At 39.0% G+C, this 19,154-nt stretch overlaps 1 protein-coding gene, 2 long non-coding RNA genes and 1 pseudogene across 3 annotated transcripts; 1 reads left to right on the top strand and 3 right to left on the bottom strand.

Moving 5' to 3' along the window:
• Window positions 1-423: 423 nt before the first annotated feature.
• On the top strand, window positions 424-912 carry LOC148926301 (secreted RxLR effector protein 161 pseudogene; annotated as a pseudogene).
• A 553-nt stretch (window positions 913-1,465) lies between these two features.
• LOC125188104 (Heavy metal transport/detoxification superfamily protein) lies at window positions 1,466-3,219 on the bottom strand. The gene is made up of 3 exons (XM_048084846.2): window positions 3,063-3,219; window positions 2,497-2,572; window positions 1,466-1,708 (listed from the first exon to the last, which is right to left on the bottom strand). Exons 1-3 carry the CDS (start codon window positions 3,069-3,071, stop codon window positions 1,566-1,568), a joined length of 228 nt encoding a protein of 75 aa, XP_047940803.1. The 5' UTR covers window positions 3,072-3,219; the 3' UTR covers window positions 1,466-1,565.
• A 1,013-nt stretch (window positions 3,220-4,232) lies between these two features.
• Window positions 4,233-5,685, bottom strand: LOC148926300 (uncharacterized). Its single transcript, XR_016130883.1, has 2 exons — window positions 4,923-5,685; window positions 4,233-4,462 (listed from the first exon to the last, which is right to left on the bottom strand). It is a non-coding gene; the product is annotated as an uncharacterized LOC148926300 (long non-coding RNA).
• An 8,486-nt stretch (window positions 5,686-14,171) lies between these two features.
• Window positions 14,172-15,624, bottom strand: LOC148926299 (uncharacterized). Its single transcript, XR_016130893.1, has 2 exons — window positions 14,862-15,624; window positions 14,172-14,401 (listed from the first exon to the last, which is right to left on the bottom strand). It is a non-coding gene; the product is annotated as an uncharacterized LOC148926299 (long non-coding RNA).
• Window positions 15,625-19,154: the final 3,530 nt, after the last annotated feature.

Raw genomic sequence — 19,154 nt, 5'->3', positions numbered from 1 at the left:
GCTCTAGACAATGGTATAAGAAGTTTGGAGAAAGTATGAGCAAGTATGGGTTCAGGAAATCCAAATATGACAATTGTGTCGATCTATATCAGAAAGAAGAAAGGATCATCAGATGTGTATTTGTTGTTGTATGTTGATGATATGCTAGTTGTTGGGCCAAGTATTAGTGAAATTAATAAGGTCAAGGAACACTTGAAGGCTGATTTTGAGATGAAGGACTTGGGTGAGGCAAGGAGAATATTGGGTATGGACATAGTCAGAGATAGAAAGAAGAGAAAGCTGTGGCTATTCCAGTCAGATTATATCAAGAAAACTCTAAAGAAGTTTGGTGTAGAAAATATGAAGCCCACTGCAACACCCATAGGCCAGCATTTCAAGCTATCTCGTGACTAGAAGCCTAAGACAGATAAGGAAAGGGCAGAAATGTACTTGATTCCCTACTCAAGCATTGTAGGAAGCATCATGTATATGATGATTTGTACTAGGCCAGACTTAGCTTACGCTATCAGTACAACAAGCAGGTACATGACAGATCATGGCAAGGAACATTGGAATGCCTTGAAGTGGACTTTGAGGTATCTAAAGGGGGCTGGTGATCTGGGGATTTTGTATGAGAAGAAGTCAGATACAGTTGGTGATGCATTGCTTGGCTTCTGTGATTCGGATTATGCCACTAATCTGGATACAAGAAGATCCCAAACTACTTATGTTTTTACACTTTATGGGTCTGCCATTTGTTGGAAATCTGGGCTCCATAGTGTGGTTGCTTTGTCTACCACTGAGCCCAAATATATGGCTCTGATTACAACAGTGAAGGAAAGTAAGTGGCTAAAGGGGATAGCAGCAGACTTTGGCATCAACCAGGAAGCAGCATGGAGCCATTTTCCTTGCAAAGCACCAGATGTTTCATGAGAGGTGCAAACACATAGATGCGAGGCTTCACTTAATCAAAGATGAGGTGGAGAATGGGCAAGTGAAGGTGGAGAAAATTGGCACAACCCACAACCCTTCTGATATGCTTACTAAGGCATTAAGTAAGGAGAAGTTTGATTACTGCTTGAGGTTGTTGAATGTCAACACTGTTGATATTTGAAGCTGAATACTTAGTCCAAGGTGGAGATTGTTATTAGGTGGATTAATATTCAGCTAAGAGTGTGTAAAATGAAGTTAGTTAGAAAGTTAGAAAAGTTGTTGAAAAACTAGCCGCTGGAGGCAGAGTTAATTTTTCGGTTGTGCAGAGGCTTTTCTTGGCTTCTTGTTTTCTTGCTCATTCATATATGAGTGAAGATTGTATCTTGTTTTTGTATCAGTTCAATAAGAGGAGAGTCTTTAGTTTTCGCTCACCAAGATTTCATCTCTCTCCCTTCATCCATAGCTTTCATTGTTCATCGTTTGTGTGTTCATCTTCTTCAAAAACTTAGAGAGTGAATCTTAACAGTAGGTAAAGATAATTCAAAATTTCAGATTAAGAAAAATGAAAGATATTTTAATATATTGTTAAAAAAATAAAATAAGAATTTAGTGGGATGGAGAGTAATCTTTATATGTAGATTATTAGACTCAACTCAGTAATTAGCAGTGGATGATTCATCCCAAGTAGTGGCATGCTTTCCTATTTTTTGAAGAACTCTAATGACCTTCTCCGTTGTCACATTCCCCGTAACCGTCACCTTATTATATTGCGTATCTACGTCGTATGATTCTATATCTGCAATCACAAACAAACACTCGTTATCAAATTTTAAATTCTTTAAAACAAAAAATTAAATAGCTAATTAAACTTAATTACATGCTACTTTAACATAATATTCGAACAGTGAATTGATTCTTTAAGAATTGAGTTCAAAAATATACTAAAAGTTATATATATTACCACGTTACTCGAGTTGTATTCTGATTCACGTACAAGTTACTCGAGCGATTTTATTTTTGGCAAAAACCTTTATATTCTTTCCTACTTCACTCTTTATTTTTTCTCATATTTTATTTTTTATTCTACTTTATTTTCTCTCAACAAAACATTTAAACATAAATTTTCTAAAGAAAAGTATAAAGTAATAATTTACGACGGAGGAGGGAGTAACTTTTATGCTTGTCACAAAGATAAAAGCACATCATAAAATTAGCCATAAATGCGGGAGATTTATAAATAAATGAGTAGAGGTGCGTTTTATTGCTAACTATTTAAGTTGTTAACTCTGAACTTAACAATATAGTGTATTAAAAATGTCAACACGGTGATATCAAAATATGAACCCATAATATCCACACATTATATTGAAGTTCAACAAAATTATGTGTTGACATTTTTAATATATTATATTGATGAATTAGCAAATTAGCAACTTAAGAAAATTAGCAATTGATCACACCCATGCGTATATATACTAAACTAAATTTGTAGACTACATATAAAATTTTATGTCACATTTCCTGTTATCACCAATATTATTTCAGTACCATAAAAAAAATTTAGTGTGTAAATGGAAGGAGGACCTTCAATTTTCTTGATGGCCTTCAAGATCTTCTTGATACATTCATCGCAGTGCAATCCTACCTTCAACTCCACCACCTAAATTTTAACCAATAACAATTTAGCAACAGAAAATACACATATGCAGTTGTAATTACTTTTTGAAGAATTTAATTCTATGAATTAAGAAGTTGCAGAAATTTTTTATTCTTTTAACTCGATTTAATTCAATCGGAACTTAGTAATTCAAGACTTTCAGTCTACGAGTCACAATTCTCCCATCATTTTCATGACTATTACACAAACTCTGAAGCAGATCTCAATATAATATCATAACAATTGAGCAAGTTTTGAGAAAAGAAATCAAGAGATTACCTATTAATATCTAAACTACCAACAACATGATGGCAATATATATAAATAAATAAAGCAGCCATTTTTAAAAAAACTCTAGATCTATTTTGCAATCGTAATAATTTGGACTGAAAATATCACCTTTCTAATTCGAAAACCAATTAAAGTGTAACGTTCACTCTACACATTACACATACCTATAATGAAAATTGGAATATAGATTTGAAACACTTACATTAGCCATTTGATTGTTCCTCAATGAAAAGTGGGAGGAACGAGCTCAAAATTAGAATTTTGTGGTATGTGTGTATAGTTGAATATGAATGAATTGATAGAGTTTGGTAGCATATAAAGTGAGAAATTGGGGGTGGAGGATATGATTCTTTTCTTTTGCTTTGCGAAAAGCTACTTTAAATTGCTTTCGTTGAAACGCGGCGTAGTTTCGGTGGCAAATCTAGTGGCCATGTCTGGTGCTAAATGGACAAATTATAGAATAGGACTTCTAGTGGCCATGTCTGGTGCTAAATGGACAAATTATAGAATAGGACTTTTGCTGCGCACCATTGTATCCAGTTCTCTGCTGCTGCACGAGTTTTAAAAAATATTAATAAAAGTGAGTGAAAAAATATTAGAGTATATAGATCCCACTGGTATATAATAGTTTTAAATGAAATGTTAGTGGAATGAGTTAGTGGAACGTGAGATCCTATTACTCCCTCCGTCCCATAAAAGTTGAGTCGTATTCCTTTTTAGTCCGTCCCAACAATGTTGAGTCATTTCCTTTTTGAAGAAAAGACAAAACATCTAATCACTCTTTTTTTATTCCATCATTTACTTTACTCTCTCTTATCTTTCTTACTTTTTTTCATCTCTTCTATTTATTTAATATATATTCTTAACCTCCGTGCCCAAAAGTTTTGTCTCAACTTTTATGGGACGGATGGAGTACTATTTATGGTAAAAGTGAATCGGGACTCCTATTCGTGGATGAACTAAAATAAAAAAACGAGACTCATATTCATAGACGGAGGGAGTAAAATTGAATATACTCTCTTTGTCTCAAGATATTCGGGACATTTCTTTTGGGCACAAGATTTAAAAATTGATTTATTAAATGTTAAAGTGGAGAGAGAAAAATAAAAAGTGAATAAAATAATAAATAAAGGAAGAGTAAAGTAAGATAAAGAATAAAGTTGACAAGTAAATAAAAGTAGACTCCATTATCTTAGAACTGAGAGAGTAATATTTTTCAAAGTTTGCACAAAAATGGCAAGAGTGTGTACAAGGGAATTTGGGACACCTACGGGACTTTTACCTAACTATTAATGTCACGACCACAACTCCCTAGTGCTAGTGAGCGTAGCTATTTCGCGACTAAAAATTCTCAATAATCAAGGGACAACAATAAAAGGATGAAATCACTTAGATCAATAGTATCAAAGGCATATGGGTTCATAGTCAAAACGTGTTCAGAGTATCAAGACTAAGTTCATAGCTTTCTAGCACATAATTCTAGATTTGCAGCGGAAGAGTCCAAGACAAAATAGCACGTATGAAGACATGCTACTTTGGGTTACCTAACTACTTATTTAAAAGCCTTGTCCCAACACCTTCGCCTCCTCGTACACGTTCAACCTGCACATTTGAAAATAACATGCAGGGCTGAGTATTTGATATACTCAGTGGGCACATTGCCAAAAATGGTTTTATCTTTAATTGTCAATGCCAGAGTTGAGTGATCACGGGGTTTTACTTAAAAAGACCCGAGTCACTAAAATACTTTTCCTTTAGTAAAGATTTGATTGCGCAATCACGTAACATAGATATACCATATCTGAACCTTGTGTGAACCGGGAATGTGGCCACATTCCACGACGGTCACTGGACCGGCCAACCCCTTTTGTTAGCTCACGGTCCCCTTATGTGTACACTAGTCCGAGTAGGGTTTGCGGCCCTACTGGGACCCGAATTCGATTTAACTTGAATTGGCATAGCCAAGCAGATAGGTAATCATAAAACAAAACATGGCATGACAACATACTTGAGCAAAGAATCACATTTTCATACTAAAAACACGTTTTAAAAGAATGCCCACCTCAAAAGCTAAAGCTCTTTCCGTAATTTCCTTAACTTGGCCTTAGATGACGTTCGTAGACGCCCCTTTAGGAAATAACATAATACTTAATTAGACTTTGATAAATCAATTAAGCTTAAACGTGGATGCATCCTAAGTGCGTGCTCTTTTGTTCTTTTCCTTAAAATTTTCTAGAAAGGTTATAGAATTCTTGAATATTAATTAAATCAGTAGATTTAATTAATTTAAACCAAATGCTTAACTAGAGGGTGTTACCTCCTATGCCATTTATTCAAGCACTAAAATAAATCCGAGGTCTATTTATTGTTAGCGTAAAAGTTCTCAAATATTAATTATTCGAGCACTTAAGCTAAGATCCGGAAAGTTCTATTTTTCTCGAAAACAAAAACTTGAGCATTTAATAATGTATGGATTCTTTAAATAAAATCCCTTGTCAAATCTTTTCTTTGAATTTTCTTAAGGTGCGTCGCGGGGCGTCGCCGGTCGGCTTTCACATCTTACTTTAACATTTTTCCATCTTCGGAAACTGGATAAATTATTCGAAATAATTAATTGAGCTCCGACTCAAGTCCTTAAATTAAATTCCAAACCAACAAAAAAAAAAAAAAAGTCATCGGCCCAATTATTTAATCTTGGTCCATACTCTAATTAAATTAGTGGCCCAAATTAATACTATCACTAGCCCAAACATAAAAATAAAACAAGAGGCCCAACAACTAAAAAAAAGGAAACCCAACTACTCTATCACTAATCCATCGGCCTCTCTCTACCATAAATCACAAAATCCCCAATTCAACAACACACCCAACCCTAGCTTTGAAAAGAAATCCGGCGGCGCCTCTGTTCACGCCGCCTCTCGCCGCTGCCTCCGGCGGCGTCCCTCTCTTCTCTCTAAGTTACAAGGATCGAGAAGCAGCGCCTCTCATCTTCCCCTGCGGTCTCCGGCGAATTCGCCGCTCGTTGCCATTCGCCGCTGCCCCCTTCGCGAGGCAGCTACGACACTCACCGGAGACTCACGTCTGTTGCCTCTGGCTCACGCTCCCGTCCTCGGCGAGTCCAGCAGCAGAGAGGAGGCATCGCCCCCTTGACTCCCCCTCTCGACTGCTACACAACAGTGCAGCACCTCCAGCCAGCCGCCAGCCCTGGAACGACGACGAGCTGGTGCCGTTGCTGCCACGCGGCTGAGGCCTCGCCGCTTTTCCGCGGCAGCATCCGTCATCGCCGTCCAAGGCTCGGGGAGCGACAGCTGCTGCTCCGCGGTGATCCTCCGGGCTCCGTCGCTGCCGGGCAGCCCTTCTAAGCTAAGTCTCGTATTTAAGTCCTTAGTTTACATTTTATTCTAGATTTCCATTTTGGAGCATGTCCTCTATGATGTTAGAGAATCTTGGCTAAAGTTCTTTAAAGTTGTGATTTTGGGGAAAGTTTAGTTCATTGGAAGGAGTTTTGATTATTATGAAAGTTGCTAAAAGCAAATCTTAAGCCTACTGTATCTCGAAAGCTACTTAAGATTTGGAAATTCTAATATGCCGTGCCTACTTGTTCTCAAATGTTCGTGCTTTCATGTTTCTATAAGTATGGTGGGGAAGAGAGGGTGTTATACCTCTTGTTGCAGTAGCTATCCTCTTACAAAACTTCTGCTCCTAACTCTTCCAAGATCACTTGCCACTCTGGAACTCCTTGTTGTGAAGTAAGGGAAGTGGTGAGTGGTGAAGGGAAACAAGTATTGAAGGGGAAGACATTTATATAAGCTGCTGCTGCAGTTTGTTGAGATATGGCAGAAATCGAATCTGCATTCTTTGGCTCTTTGTTCACATTGGTTGGCTGTTTGTGAGATAGTACTTGTGAAGAAATAATGGCTGTCGTACCTCTTGTTGTTATCCTGCAGCAAATTATACTTGAGGATTGGCTATATTTGAGTACCTAGTACTCGGCCATTAATCCTCTCTGTTTGCTTGTGGCTGGACTTGTTTGCTTGAAGCTGGACTTACCCCTTTTTGGCAGTCTTTGGTCTCTTATCAAAAGAGATGTTGTCCCATTTCTTTAATTAGTAGCACTTAATTCCTTTTGTTTCTTAGTAGCTTAAGCTAGTCTCTTTATTGCAGGATGGGGAGGGGGCTTGAGCTGCCAAGCGGCTGTTCGAGATGTCTTGATGCCTCGGCCCGACGGTTGATCGGATGGGGCCGCGACTTCCAGCCCGGAAGGAGAGACCGATTTCATTTGATTAATGCACGTTTTATCTTCCCTTTTCTTGTTTCCTTTATTTGAGGATTTGATCCATGTAACATATTTATTATTAATTTTTGTTCACTGAAATAAGCCTTGTTCTATGTATTGAAGTGTTTTGATGGTTAGTTGTTCTCTTATTGAAAAAGAAAACTACACGAAAAGAGAGGACGTTACATTTCTAGTTCCATATTAATATATCGAAAGCAAACTAATGGTGCGGGTATTACAATCTACCCTCCTTAACGAAAATTTCGTCCCGAAATTTGCTTATGTCACTTAAAAAGTTCTGGGTACTTTTCCTTCATTTTGTCTTCCAATTCCCACGTAGCTTCCTCGTGACCATGATGCTTCCATAAAACTTCCACTGTTACAATGGACTTATTCCTCAATTCCTTGACCTTCCTATCCAAGATTGCATCTGGCTTCTCTTCATAGCTTAAGTCTGGTTCCAAAACCATCTCCTCTTGGTGGACTATGTGTTTTGGGTCGAACACATATTTCCTCAATTGAGATACGTGAAAAACATTGTGCACGTTCCCGAAACTCGGCGGGAGTGCCAATCTGTACGCCACAGAAGCGACTTCTTCTAGAATCTCGTAGGGTCCGATGAAACGTGGTCTTAGCTTGCCCTTGACGCCGAATCTCGAAATCCCTTTAGACGGAGATACCTTTAGAAAAAAACTTTGTCTCCCGCCTTGAACTGCAGGCCGGTTCGGCGAGCATCCGCGTAAGACTTCTGCCTGTCTTGAGCTTCCTTGATTCTCTCACGGATCTGGCGGACGATCTCTATCATTTCCTCTACAGAATCTGGTCCAAGCGTCTTTCTCTCACCGACCTCATCCCAATAAAGTGGTGATCTACATTTCTTTCCATACAATGCTTCATTTGGGGCCATGTTTATAGATGCTGATAACTGTTGTTGTAAGCAAACTCTATAAATGGTAGTACTAGCTCCAAGTTTCCTCCACGGTTGAGCACTACGGCTCTCAGCATATCTTCCAAGGTCTGGATTGTCCTCTCAGACTGCCCATCAGTCTGTGGATGGAATGCCGTACTGAATTCAATCTGGTGCCTAGCTCTTGCTGCAAGCTTATCCAAATCTAGAAGTAAATTTCGGATCACGGTCTGATGTGATCGTCACCGGTATTCCATGTAATCGTATGATCTCTTGCACATAGATTTGAGCTAACTTGTTCGATTCGTAAGTAATACGAACTGGTACGAAGTACGCGCTTTTGGTGAGGCGATCTATAATCACCCAAATAGCAATCCTGTCACGAAGTGCGCGCTTTTGTGACCTTGGTAACCCTGTCATGAAGTCCATAGCAATGTGTTCCCATTTCCACTCGGGGATTTCTAGGGGTTGCAATTTCCCATAGGGTCGTTGATGTAGAGCCTTCACTTGTTGACATGCTAGGCACCTTTCTACAAACGACGCTATGCTCCTCTTTATGCCATCCCACCGAAACTGCTTCTTCATATCTTGATACATTTTCGTACTTCCTGGGTGGGCAGTATAGGGTGTTTCATGCGCTTCGCTCATGATCTCATTTCTGAGAACCTCGTCATCGGGTACACATAATCTCCCTTCAAAAGTGAGGGCGTCATCCGCTTCTTCATGATAACTCACCTCTTTTCCCGACCTCACTTTAAGACGAACTTTCTCTAATGCTTCATCACTCCTTTGAGCCTCAACAATTCTGGCCCTTAAGTCTGGTTCAATCACTAAAGTGGCGGTCCTACTTTCCACCGTCTCTGGTGCTCTTACTACCTCCAGTCGCATCTTAGCAAATTCCCGTATGAGCTCCTCATTCTGTGTGAGGAAGGTGGCCACTTGGGGCATAGTCTTCCTGCTCAAGGCATCTGCCACTACATTGGCCTTGCCTAGGTGGTAATTTATACCACAGTCATAATCCTTGACTAATTCGAGCCATCTGCGTAGTCGCATGTTTAAATCCTTCTGCTCGAAGAAGTACTTAAGGCCCTTATGGTCCGTGAAGATCTCACATCGAACTCCGTAGAGGTGATGTCTCCAAATCTTCAAGGCATGTACCACTGCTGCTAGTTCCAGGTCATGAGTGGGGTAATTTAGCTCGTGTGGCCTGAGTTGGCATGACGCGTACGCAATCACCTTGCCATTCTGCATCAGTACGCATCCGAGTCCGGTCTTTGATGCATCGGTGTACACCACATAGTCTGCTCCTGGTGCCGGCACGGCTAAGACTGGTGCGGTGGTCAATTTTTCTTTTAACAATTGGAAGCTTGCCTCACACTCCGGCGTCCAATTGACCTTAGCTCCTTTCTTGAGCTGTTGAGTCATTGGTCTGGCTATTTTAGAAAATCCTTCAATAAACCTTCGATAATATCCAGCCAAACCTAAGAAACTTCGAATCTCATTATGTGTTGTTGGTGACTGCCAACGTTGTACTGCTTCCACCTTTGTAGGGTCTACTCGGATCCCTTCTGCCGTTACTATATGTCCAAGGAAATTCACCTCGTTAAGCCAGAACTCACACTTGCTAAACTTAGCATAGAGCTTTTCGGCTCTCAACGTCTCTAAGGTGGTTCTCAGATGTTCCTCGTGTTCATTCTCGTTCTTCGAATAGATAAGTACATCATCTATAAAGACTAGGACGAACTTGTCCAAGTATGGGTGGAACACGCGGTTCATTAGGTCCATGAACACCGCCGGAGCATTTGTAAGCCCAAAAGGCATTACAGTGAATTCGTAATGGCCATATCTGGTGCGGAACGCCGTCTTGGGTACATCGTCATGTCGGACCTTCAGTTGGTGATAGCCTGATCTCAAGTCCATTTTTGAGAATACACCGGCCCCTCGAAGTTGGTCAAAAAGGTCATCAATCCTCGGTAGAGGATACTTGTTCTTGAGCGTCAGCTTGTTCAACTCTCGGTAGTCGATACACATTCTCAGTGTTCCGTCCTTCTTCTTTACGAAGAGCACTGGTGCGCCCCATGGTGACACACTGGGTCGGATGAAGCCTAGGTCTAGTAGTTCCTGTAACTGTATCTTGAGTTCTTCTAACTCTTTAGACGCCATTCTGTATGGTGCCTTCGATACTGGGGCCGATCCTGGTTTGAGATCGATTGTGAATTCTAATTGCCTGTCTGGCGGCAATCCAGGTAGTGCGTCTGGGAAGACATCTGGAAATTCTCGTACCACTGCTACATCTTCAATCTTACGGTCCTCTTTCTCTTCTCCATTCAGATAAACGAGGTATGCAGAGCATCCTTTCCTTATCATAGTGGCCGCTTGTAGCGCAGAAACTATGGACTTTCGTCGCCTCACGGATATTCCGTGAAAGATTGTGGGTTCTTTCTCTGGGTATTGCACAGAGATCTGCCTTTCCTTACAAAGAATGGTAGCGTAGTTCTCGGCTAACTAATCCATTCCCAATATGATGTCGACGTTCCACATCAACATTACATGTAAATTGTGAGCCACTAGCTTAAGGTTTCCCATAGTGAATTCTACGTTCGAGCAAGTTCGTGAGGTATCTTTAAGGCCTCCTATGGGTGAGAACACCCTCATCTTATGTTCGATTTCATCAGTAGGCAATTCTAAAGTATCCACGCAAGGTGCTGACATGAAAGAATGACAATAGGTATGTTGAGGAGAGTTCCCATACTTGCTAAATTGTCTTGCTCTTGGTTCCCTGCTCAATCTTAGGCTGCTTCTGCCTCGGTGCAGTAACTATAGTCTGAGTGGGAAACCTCTGGCGTAGCTGCCGCTGGTGATATAGTGATTAGGACTGTCCTTCTTCTTGGCTCAGCTTGAAGTGCCCGCAACTACGGACGCTGCCCTTAATAGTCCTGCCGCCCTCCTGTCCTAGTATTCTTGTTCGGCATTCCCTGGAGAAATGTCCGCTTCTGCCACAATTAAGGCATCTGTGTGTCCTAACTCTGCACTCTCCACGGTGGTTCCATCTGTGTGCTATTGCTTCTTATTCTCATTTGAAGTACGTTTCCATTTTCCTGATCGTTCCTTCATTCATTGGTTTTATTGCGCCATATCTCAGACAATTTTCCTCTTGTCGAAGACATCCGTTCATTAAAACGTAATCTGTGAGAGTGTTCATATTTTCACTAGATTTCGTTACCTAACGATGATCTTGATCTCCATTTCCTCGTGGCTCTCCTAGTTCACTTTGTTATTTGTGCCCCAAACGATTAATCACTTAGATAAATAAGTCTTGTGCAACGAAAAGTCATTAGGTCTGTACGTATATAAGATTCCTTTACATTTCTCTTTTTGTGGCCTATATTCTATGCATATAGCGTAACGATCCATCCCATAGCAGCTCGTGACCGGTGGCACACAAGTGCGAAAAGTCCAAACAACTATGCCCTTCGTGATTGCCTTGTACTAAGAACTCGATGATTAATCAAACAGTCTTAACTTGGATAGGTACTGATGTCACCTAGAAGAAGCATGACTGCAAATTTCTTTTATTGAAAGGACTATAGAATATCCAAAGGGATAAGAATAACATCTCTTGCTCGACTGTTGTGAATTTTCATCATCAATTTGCAACAATTGATTTTTTTTTGAAAGAAAGAACTGGGTTCAATTGAACTCATCGTGTCAATTCAAAAAAAACTAGGCGGCCCCAATGGTTTTAGATAAACCCATCGAATTTGAAAACTCACTTCTGATGGGAGCTTGAAAGAACATGGGGTAGGTCATGAGAATAAGATGATACTTTATTAACTCTCAATTTCCATAGTAGGTTGTCAAACAAGATAGTTCAATTGTCCGCTCAACTTGACTAGATCCGGACATCAAGGATGATGGTTTCAACATGTCAAGACCTTAGATGATTAGTCATAGGAGGGTTTAGAAATGTAAACAATTGCCATGAATTAACGTTGATCATGGTTCACCAACGTCATAATGTGGAAATCATGGAAATACATCCATGGATTCACAGGTAGCGACCAAAGTGAAAGAAATATTTTTGGAAAAGTCAACTACCATCAAGGAAAGAAAAAAAATGCAATACATTAGCCTTAACTTAGTGTTTCAGAAAGAAATCATGAGCTAGAAACAATGCATGTAGTGGAACTGGGCTAAAAATTTACCCATATAAGCACGAAATAGTCACAATATGGTTGCCAAATAAGAAGGTGAACAAAAGTTCCACTTAATGTGCCATTCTCCGAGGAGAAATGTCTGAACAATAAGCAACTTAAGGGTGAAGTTATATCATGAGAGTTAAAGAAACCATGATATTAATCTTGCAAAATGATGGGGCGTAGGAGACAACAACCAACAAAGATAATTGAGAACATATGAGTTCTTCTGAATTTAGAATTTGAAAGTGAGTCACCACTTTCGTTGAAAAAAAAAAAAAAATGATAGTGACTTATTACTTGCCAAAATGCGAGTCAATCAAAAGTCTTAAATAGACGGCAAGACACCCTTGTTAAGGATGTTCAAAATGAGATTATTTTGAAGGGAATGGTCGTAAGCAACTTTAGAATCGAAGGTTTATGATCGAAGCTTATGAATTCGACACTTTACATTTTCTAAACAAGGAGCTCAACTACTATAGTCAACCAACTGAAAGCGAGTCACAACTCTCATAGGATAGGAAAAAGTGAGGCATTACTTGCATAAATGCAAGTCAATCTAAAGTATAAGGTAGACGAGGGCATTTTCATTAAGGAGGTTCATAGAAAGAAATTGATTGGAATCCAAGTAAGTACTGTTGATCATAATCATCTGTTCAGTTATGTGACACTCCCTTGTTTGCTCTTTCGGAGCTCGGACATGATCAGGGCGTTATAGGAAACCATACATTCCAAGCTAGGATTCCTGGTGTTACCACTAATAACTGTCGTTGAAGGTCATATTTTCATAATGTTCTCGACAAGTCAGGACGGCCATTCTCGTAAAACATTGCACTCTTCATCGTGCTTCACAGCGTGCTATAAGCATTGTTTCTAGATCGCGTAGCCTCCTTGACTTGCTACGCAAGACTGGATCACTTAATTAGATCGTAGGTACGTTATCTTTTCGTGTAAGGATACACCTCCTTTACTGGATCGAGGGTACGTTCATTTCGGTTATGATTGAGATCATGAAGACAAAGGGAACTTCATGTTGTTCACATCATTTAAAACGTTCAACAGACGCCCATGTGCCGTAGGTAGTTTCTCGTATCTCGTGTGATCGTTACCATCTAAGAATAGATGGGTTATTTATAAATTGTTAGGTTCATTCTTGTAAATTTGGAATTGTTCCAATTACAACATCATGGATCGTGGTCTCGTCAAGAGATAGGGTAGAGGAAAAGGTGTGGGGTCCACTTTTAGACACATTCATCTATATTTCCTCATTCTTAAAACAAAATTAGGGGTTTGCCCTAACTTGCATATACTTGTTCATTTTATCGCTTAGAAAAGCGGTAAGGAAGTCATCAACTTACAACACTGTTCAAGAGCGTTTAGTCTAACGTCCTTCTTAGGCATTCTATGTTCGCATGCGTTAGTCATTCCGTAACTTTCTAAAAGGCTCCTTAATCTATCATCATACTTCACATAATCGAGCATGCGTAATTAATAATACTTTAGCATTTGTCTCAAGACATCTTTATGCTTAACATTTTAAACTTGAAATTCTATAGTTCATAGGAAAATTGAAATTTACATGCTTTTCCTTGAAAACCTTGAATGTTTTCACAACATCTTCAGAAAGAAATCATTTTTCCTCTTATCAAGTTCTTTCATGGATAACTGAAAATTTTCTGGTAAGAACTTCTTTCTTACCTCATTGCTGCAGTTGAACGTGACGAGTCGAGGTGTTGGGTCCCTTTAAGCTTTCCATTTTAGTACTATTCTAGTCTAGTACTATCATTCTAGACTAAGGCTTGAAAAGAAGGTTCTTGGGTCCAGAGCGAAAGAACGTTGCTCTGATACCACTCTGTCACGACCACAACTCCCTAGTGCTAGTGAGCGTAGCTATTTCGCGACTAAAAATTCTCAATAATCAAGGGACAACAATAAAAGGATGAAATCACTTAGATCAATAGTATCAAAGGCATATGGGTTCATAGTCAAAACGTGTTCAGAGTATCAAGACTAAGTTCATAGCTTTCTAGCACATAATTCTAGATTTGCAGCGGAAGAGTCCAAGACAAAATAGCACGTATGAAGACATGCTACTTTGGGTTACCTAACTACTTATTTAAAAGCCTTGTCCCAACACCTTCGCCTCCTCGTACACGTTCAACCTGCACATTTGAAAATAACATGCAGGGCTGAGTATTTGATATACTCAGTGGGCACATTGCCAAAAATGGTTTTATCTTTAATTGTCAATGCCAGAGTTGAGTGATCACGGGGTTTTACTTAAAAAGACCCGAGTCACTAAAATACTTTTCCTTTAGTAAAGATTTGATTGCGCAATCACGTAACATAGATATACCATATCTGAACCTTGTGTGAACCGGGAATGTGGCCACATTCCACGACGGTCACTGGACCGGCCAACCCCTTTTGTTAGCTCACGGTCCCCTTATGTGTACACTAGTCCGAGTAGGGTTTGCGGCCCTACTGGGACCCGAATTCGATTTAACTTGAATTGGCATAGCCAAGCAGATAGGTAATCATAAAACAAAACATGGCATGACAACATACTTGAGCAAAGAATCACATTTTCATACTAAAAACACGTTTTAAAAGAATGCCCACCTCAAAAGCTAAAGCTCTTTCCGTAATTTCCTTAACTTGGCCTTAGATGACGTTCGTAGACGCCCCTTTAGGAAATAACATAATACTTAATTAGACTTTGATAAATCAATTAAGCTTAAACGTGGATGCATCCTAAGTGCGTGCTCTTTTGTTCTTTTCCTTAAAATTTTCTAGAAAGGTTATAGAATTCTTGAATATTAATTAAATCAGTAGATTTAATTAATTTAAACCAAATGCTTAACTAGAGGGTGTTACCTCCTATGCCATTTATTCAAGCACTAAAATAAATCCGAGGTCTATTTATTGTTAGCGTAAAAGTTCTCAAATATTAATTATTCGAGCACTTAAGCTAAGATCCGGAAAGTTCTATTTTTCTCGAAAACAAAAACTTGAGCATTTAATAATGTATGGATTCTTTAAATAAAATCCCTTGTCAAATCTTTTCTTTGAATTTTCTTAAGGTGCGTCGCGGGGCGTCGCCGGTCGGCTTTCACATCTTACTTTAACATTTTTCCATCTTCGGAAACTGGATAAATTATTCGAAATAATTAATTGAGCTCCGACTCAAGTCCTTAAATTAAATTCCAAACCAACAAAAAAAAAAAAAAAGTCATCGGCCCAATTATTTAATCTTGGTCCATACTCTAATTAAATTAGTGGCCCAAATTAATACTATCACTAGCCCAAACATAAAAATAAAACAAGAGGCCCAACAACTAAAAAAAAGGAAACCCAACTACTCTATCACTAATCCATCGGCCTCTCTCTACCATAAATCACAAAATCCCCAATTCAACAACACACCCAACCCTAGCTTTGAAAAGAAATCCGGCGGCGCCTCTGTTCACGCCGCCTCTCGCCGCTGCCTCCGGCGGCGTCCCTCTCTTCTCTCTAAGTTACAAGGATCGAGAAGCAGCGCCTCTCATCTTCCCCTGCGGTCTCCGGCGAATTCGCCGCTCGTTGCCATTCGCCGCTGCCCCCTTCGCGAGGCAGCTACGACACTCACCGGAGACTCACGTCTGTTGCCTCTGGCTCACGCTCCCGTCCTCGGCGAGTCCAGCAGCAGAGAGGAGGCATCGCCCCCTTGACTCCCCCTCTCGACTGCTACACAACAGTGCAGCACCTCCAGCCAGCCGCCAGCCCTGGAACGACGACGAGCTGGTGCCGTTGCTGCCACGCGGCTGAGGCCTCGCCGCTTTTCCGCGGCAGCATCCGTCATCGCCGTCCAAGGCTCGGGGAGCGACAGCTGCTGCTCCGCGGTGATCCTCCGGGCTCCGTCGCTGCCGGGCAGCCCTTCTAAGCTAAGTCTCGTATTTAAGTCCTTAGTTTACATTTTATTCTAGATTTCCATTTTGGAGCATGTCCTCTATGATGTTAGAGAATCTTGGCTAAAGTTCTTTAAAGTTGTGATTTTGGGGAAAGTTTAGTTCATTGGAAGGAGTTTTGATTATTATGAAAGTTGCTAAAAGCAAATCTTAAGCCTACTGTATCTCGAAAGCTACTTAAGATTTGGAAATTCTAATATGCCGTGCCTACTTGTTCTCAAATGTTCGTGCTTTCATGTTTCTATAAGTATGGTGGGGAAGAGAGGGTGTTATACCTCTTGTTGCAGTAGCTATCCTCTTACAAAACTTCTGCTCCTAACTCTTCCAAGATCACTTGCCACTCTGGAACTCCTTGTTGTGAAGTAAGGGAAGTGGTGAGTGGTGAAGGGAAACAAGTATTGAAGGGGAAGACATTTATATAAGCTGCTGCTGCAGTTTGTTGAGATATGGCAGAAATCGAATCTGCATTCTTTGGCTCTTTGTTCACATTGGTTGGCTGTTTGTGAGATAGTACTTGTGAAGAAATAATGGCTGTCGTACCTCTTGTTGTTATCCTGCAGCAAATTATACTTGAGGATTGGCTATATTTGAGTACCTAGTACTCGGCCATTAATCCTCTCTGTTTGCTTGTGGCTGGACTTGTTTGCTTGAAGCTGGACTTACCCCTTTTTGGCAGTCTTTGGTCTCTTATCAAAAGAGATGTTGTCCCATTTCTTTAATTAGTAGCACTTAATTCCTTTTGTTTCTTAGTAGCTTAAGCTAGTCTCTTTATTGCAGGATGGGGAGGGGGCTTGAGCTGCCAAGCGGCTGTTCGAGATGTCTTGATGCCTCGGCCCGACGGTTGATCGGATGGGGCCGCGACTTCCAGCCCGGAAGGAGAGACCGATTTCATTTGATTAATGCACGTTTTATCTTCCCTTTTCTTGTTTCCTTTATTTGAGGATTTGATCCATGTAACATATTTATTATTAATTTTTGTTCACTGAAATAAGCCTTGTTCTATGTATTGAAGTGTTTTGATGGTTAGTTGTTCTCTTATTGAAAAAGAAAACTACACGAAAAGAGAGGACGTTACATTTCTAGTTCCATATTAATATATCGAAAGCAAACTAATGGTGCGGGTATTACAATTAAAATCTTTAATTTAACCTTAGTATAACAGGATATTTCTTAGTAAATGGTATCTGACTTTTCACAAATGAATACTAATTTTTTTTTATACTTTCGTCCCGTTTAAGATGATACGTTTTTCTTTTTAGTTTGTCCCAACTAATATGACACATTTTCTTTTTTGGAAACTCTCTCTCCAATTAATACATCCAACCACTTTTTCTCACTCCTATTAAAATATCCATCTTTCTTTACCCCTCTATTTTAATATTTACACCCACATTTTCTCTTTCCAATTAGACACTTTAACCAATACTCCTCCATCCGTCCACAAAAAATAGGGCAATTGGTGTATGACACGGGTTTTAATGTAGAATTGGTAAAGTAAGAGAGAATGGAAAAAAGTAAGAGAGAAGAAGAAAAAGTAGGTGAGAAGTAGTGTTAGTAGAATAATATGTAGAGTTATTATTTGTTGAAAACTTTCCATAAATGAATGTGCTCTATTTTTTGTGAATGACCAAAAATGGTAAATGTGCCCTATTTTTTGTGGACGGAGGAAATAACTCCTAAAATCACATGTCTGCCAAGAAATGTGTCATCTTAGCCGGAATGGAGGGAGTAATATTTTTAGTACCTAAAAATCACATTTTTACAACCTAATACTCCCTCCGTCCCGGATAATTCGGGTCACTTTGACCGGGCACGGGTTTTAAGAATTGTAATGAAAAGTGGGTTGAAAAAATTAGTGGAATGTGGGTACTACCTTTATATATTAGTTTTATAATAAAATGTGAGTAGGAATGAGTTAGTGGAATATGGAGTTCACTATCAAAAATGGAAAAAATGAAATGAGACAAATTATATAGGATGGACCGAAATGAAAAACTGGGACGAATTATCCAGGACGGAAGGAGTATCAGTTTTCATCCCAAATTGTCCTATAAAAAATAAATTCTCACATTTTTTTAATGGACATTTTTGAGCATACACCGAAAAAAATGACCTAAAATGATTTTATAAATATCTTCTCTCTTTTTTACCTCTTCTTCTTCCCTAAAATGATATACATAACAATTAAAATATTTTTAATCAGGTGTTTTAACATTAATTTATGATTTAAAATCAATTGCATGCCAATTAGGTCCTTCTTCGTCCCTAAAATGATAAATAATTGAATATCTTCTCTCTCTTTCTCCTCCTCTTCTTCATTTCCGTCTATCTTTTCTCTCTTTCTCCTCTTCTGCTGTTTAATATTTTATACATACAACTAATTAAATTAATTGAATTTTTTAACTCAACCAAAAACCAAATTAAGTCCTCATTATTTAATACAGTATAGTATTTATTAATTTATACTATTATTATTAATTATAATTAATACTCCCTCCGTTCATTCATAGTTGAGTCATTTTTCCATTTCGGGAAGTTTCTTCATAGTTGAGTCATTTCTATATATGGTAACTTTTTTCTCTTTCTTACTTTACTCTCTCTTACTTTATTCTCTTTACTTTATTCACTTTATACTTTATTCTCTCTACCTTTTCATCTCTCTTACTTTTTTACCTATTTATTTAACATACCCAATATTCTTTTCTAAAACTCCGTGACGAAAAGTTTCGCCTCAACTATGGCGAAACGGAGGGAGTATTATTATTAATTTATTATTATTATTATTATTATTACTATGTCATAAATTAATAATTAATTTATTTTTATTATGATTCATACTTTGTTATAATTATAGTAATAGGGATGTGATCAATTGCTAACTCTATCTTTAATTGCTAACTACAATTAATTTAAGACCATAAGATTTTAGAGATCTAATGGTCTATAAATTATTATGTGTAATTTCATT

The sequence above is a fragment of the Salvia hispanica genome, chromosome 5 (assembly GCF_029641045.1).
Source record: "Salvia hispanica isolate PSC_SH4W2 chromosome 5, Shi_PSC_v1, whole genome shotgun sequence".
Classification (NCBI taxonomy): domain Eukaryota; kingdom Viridiplantae; phylum Streptophyta; class Magnoliopsida; order Lamiales; family Lamiaceae; genus Salvia; species Salvia hispanica.
Note: the sequence above shows the minus strand (reverse complement) of the source record. Positions and strands in the feature narration are given on the sequence as shown.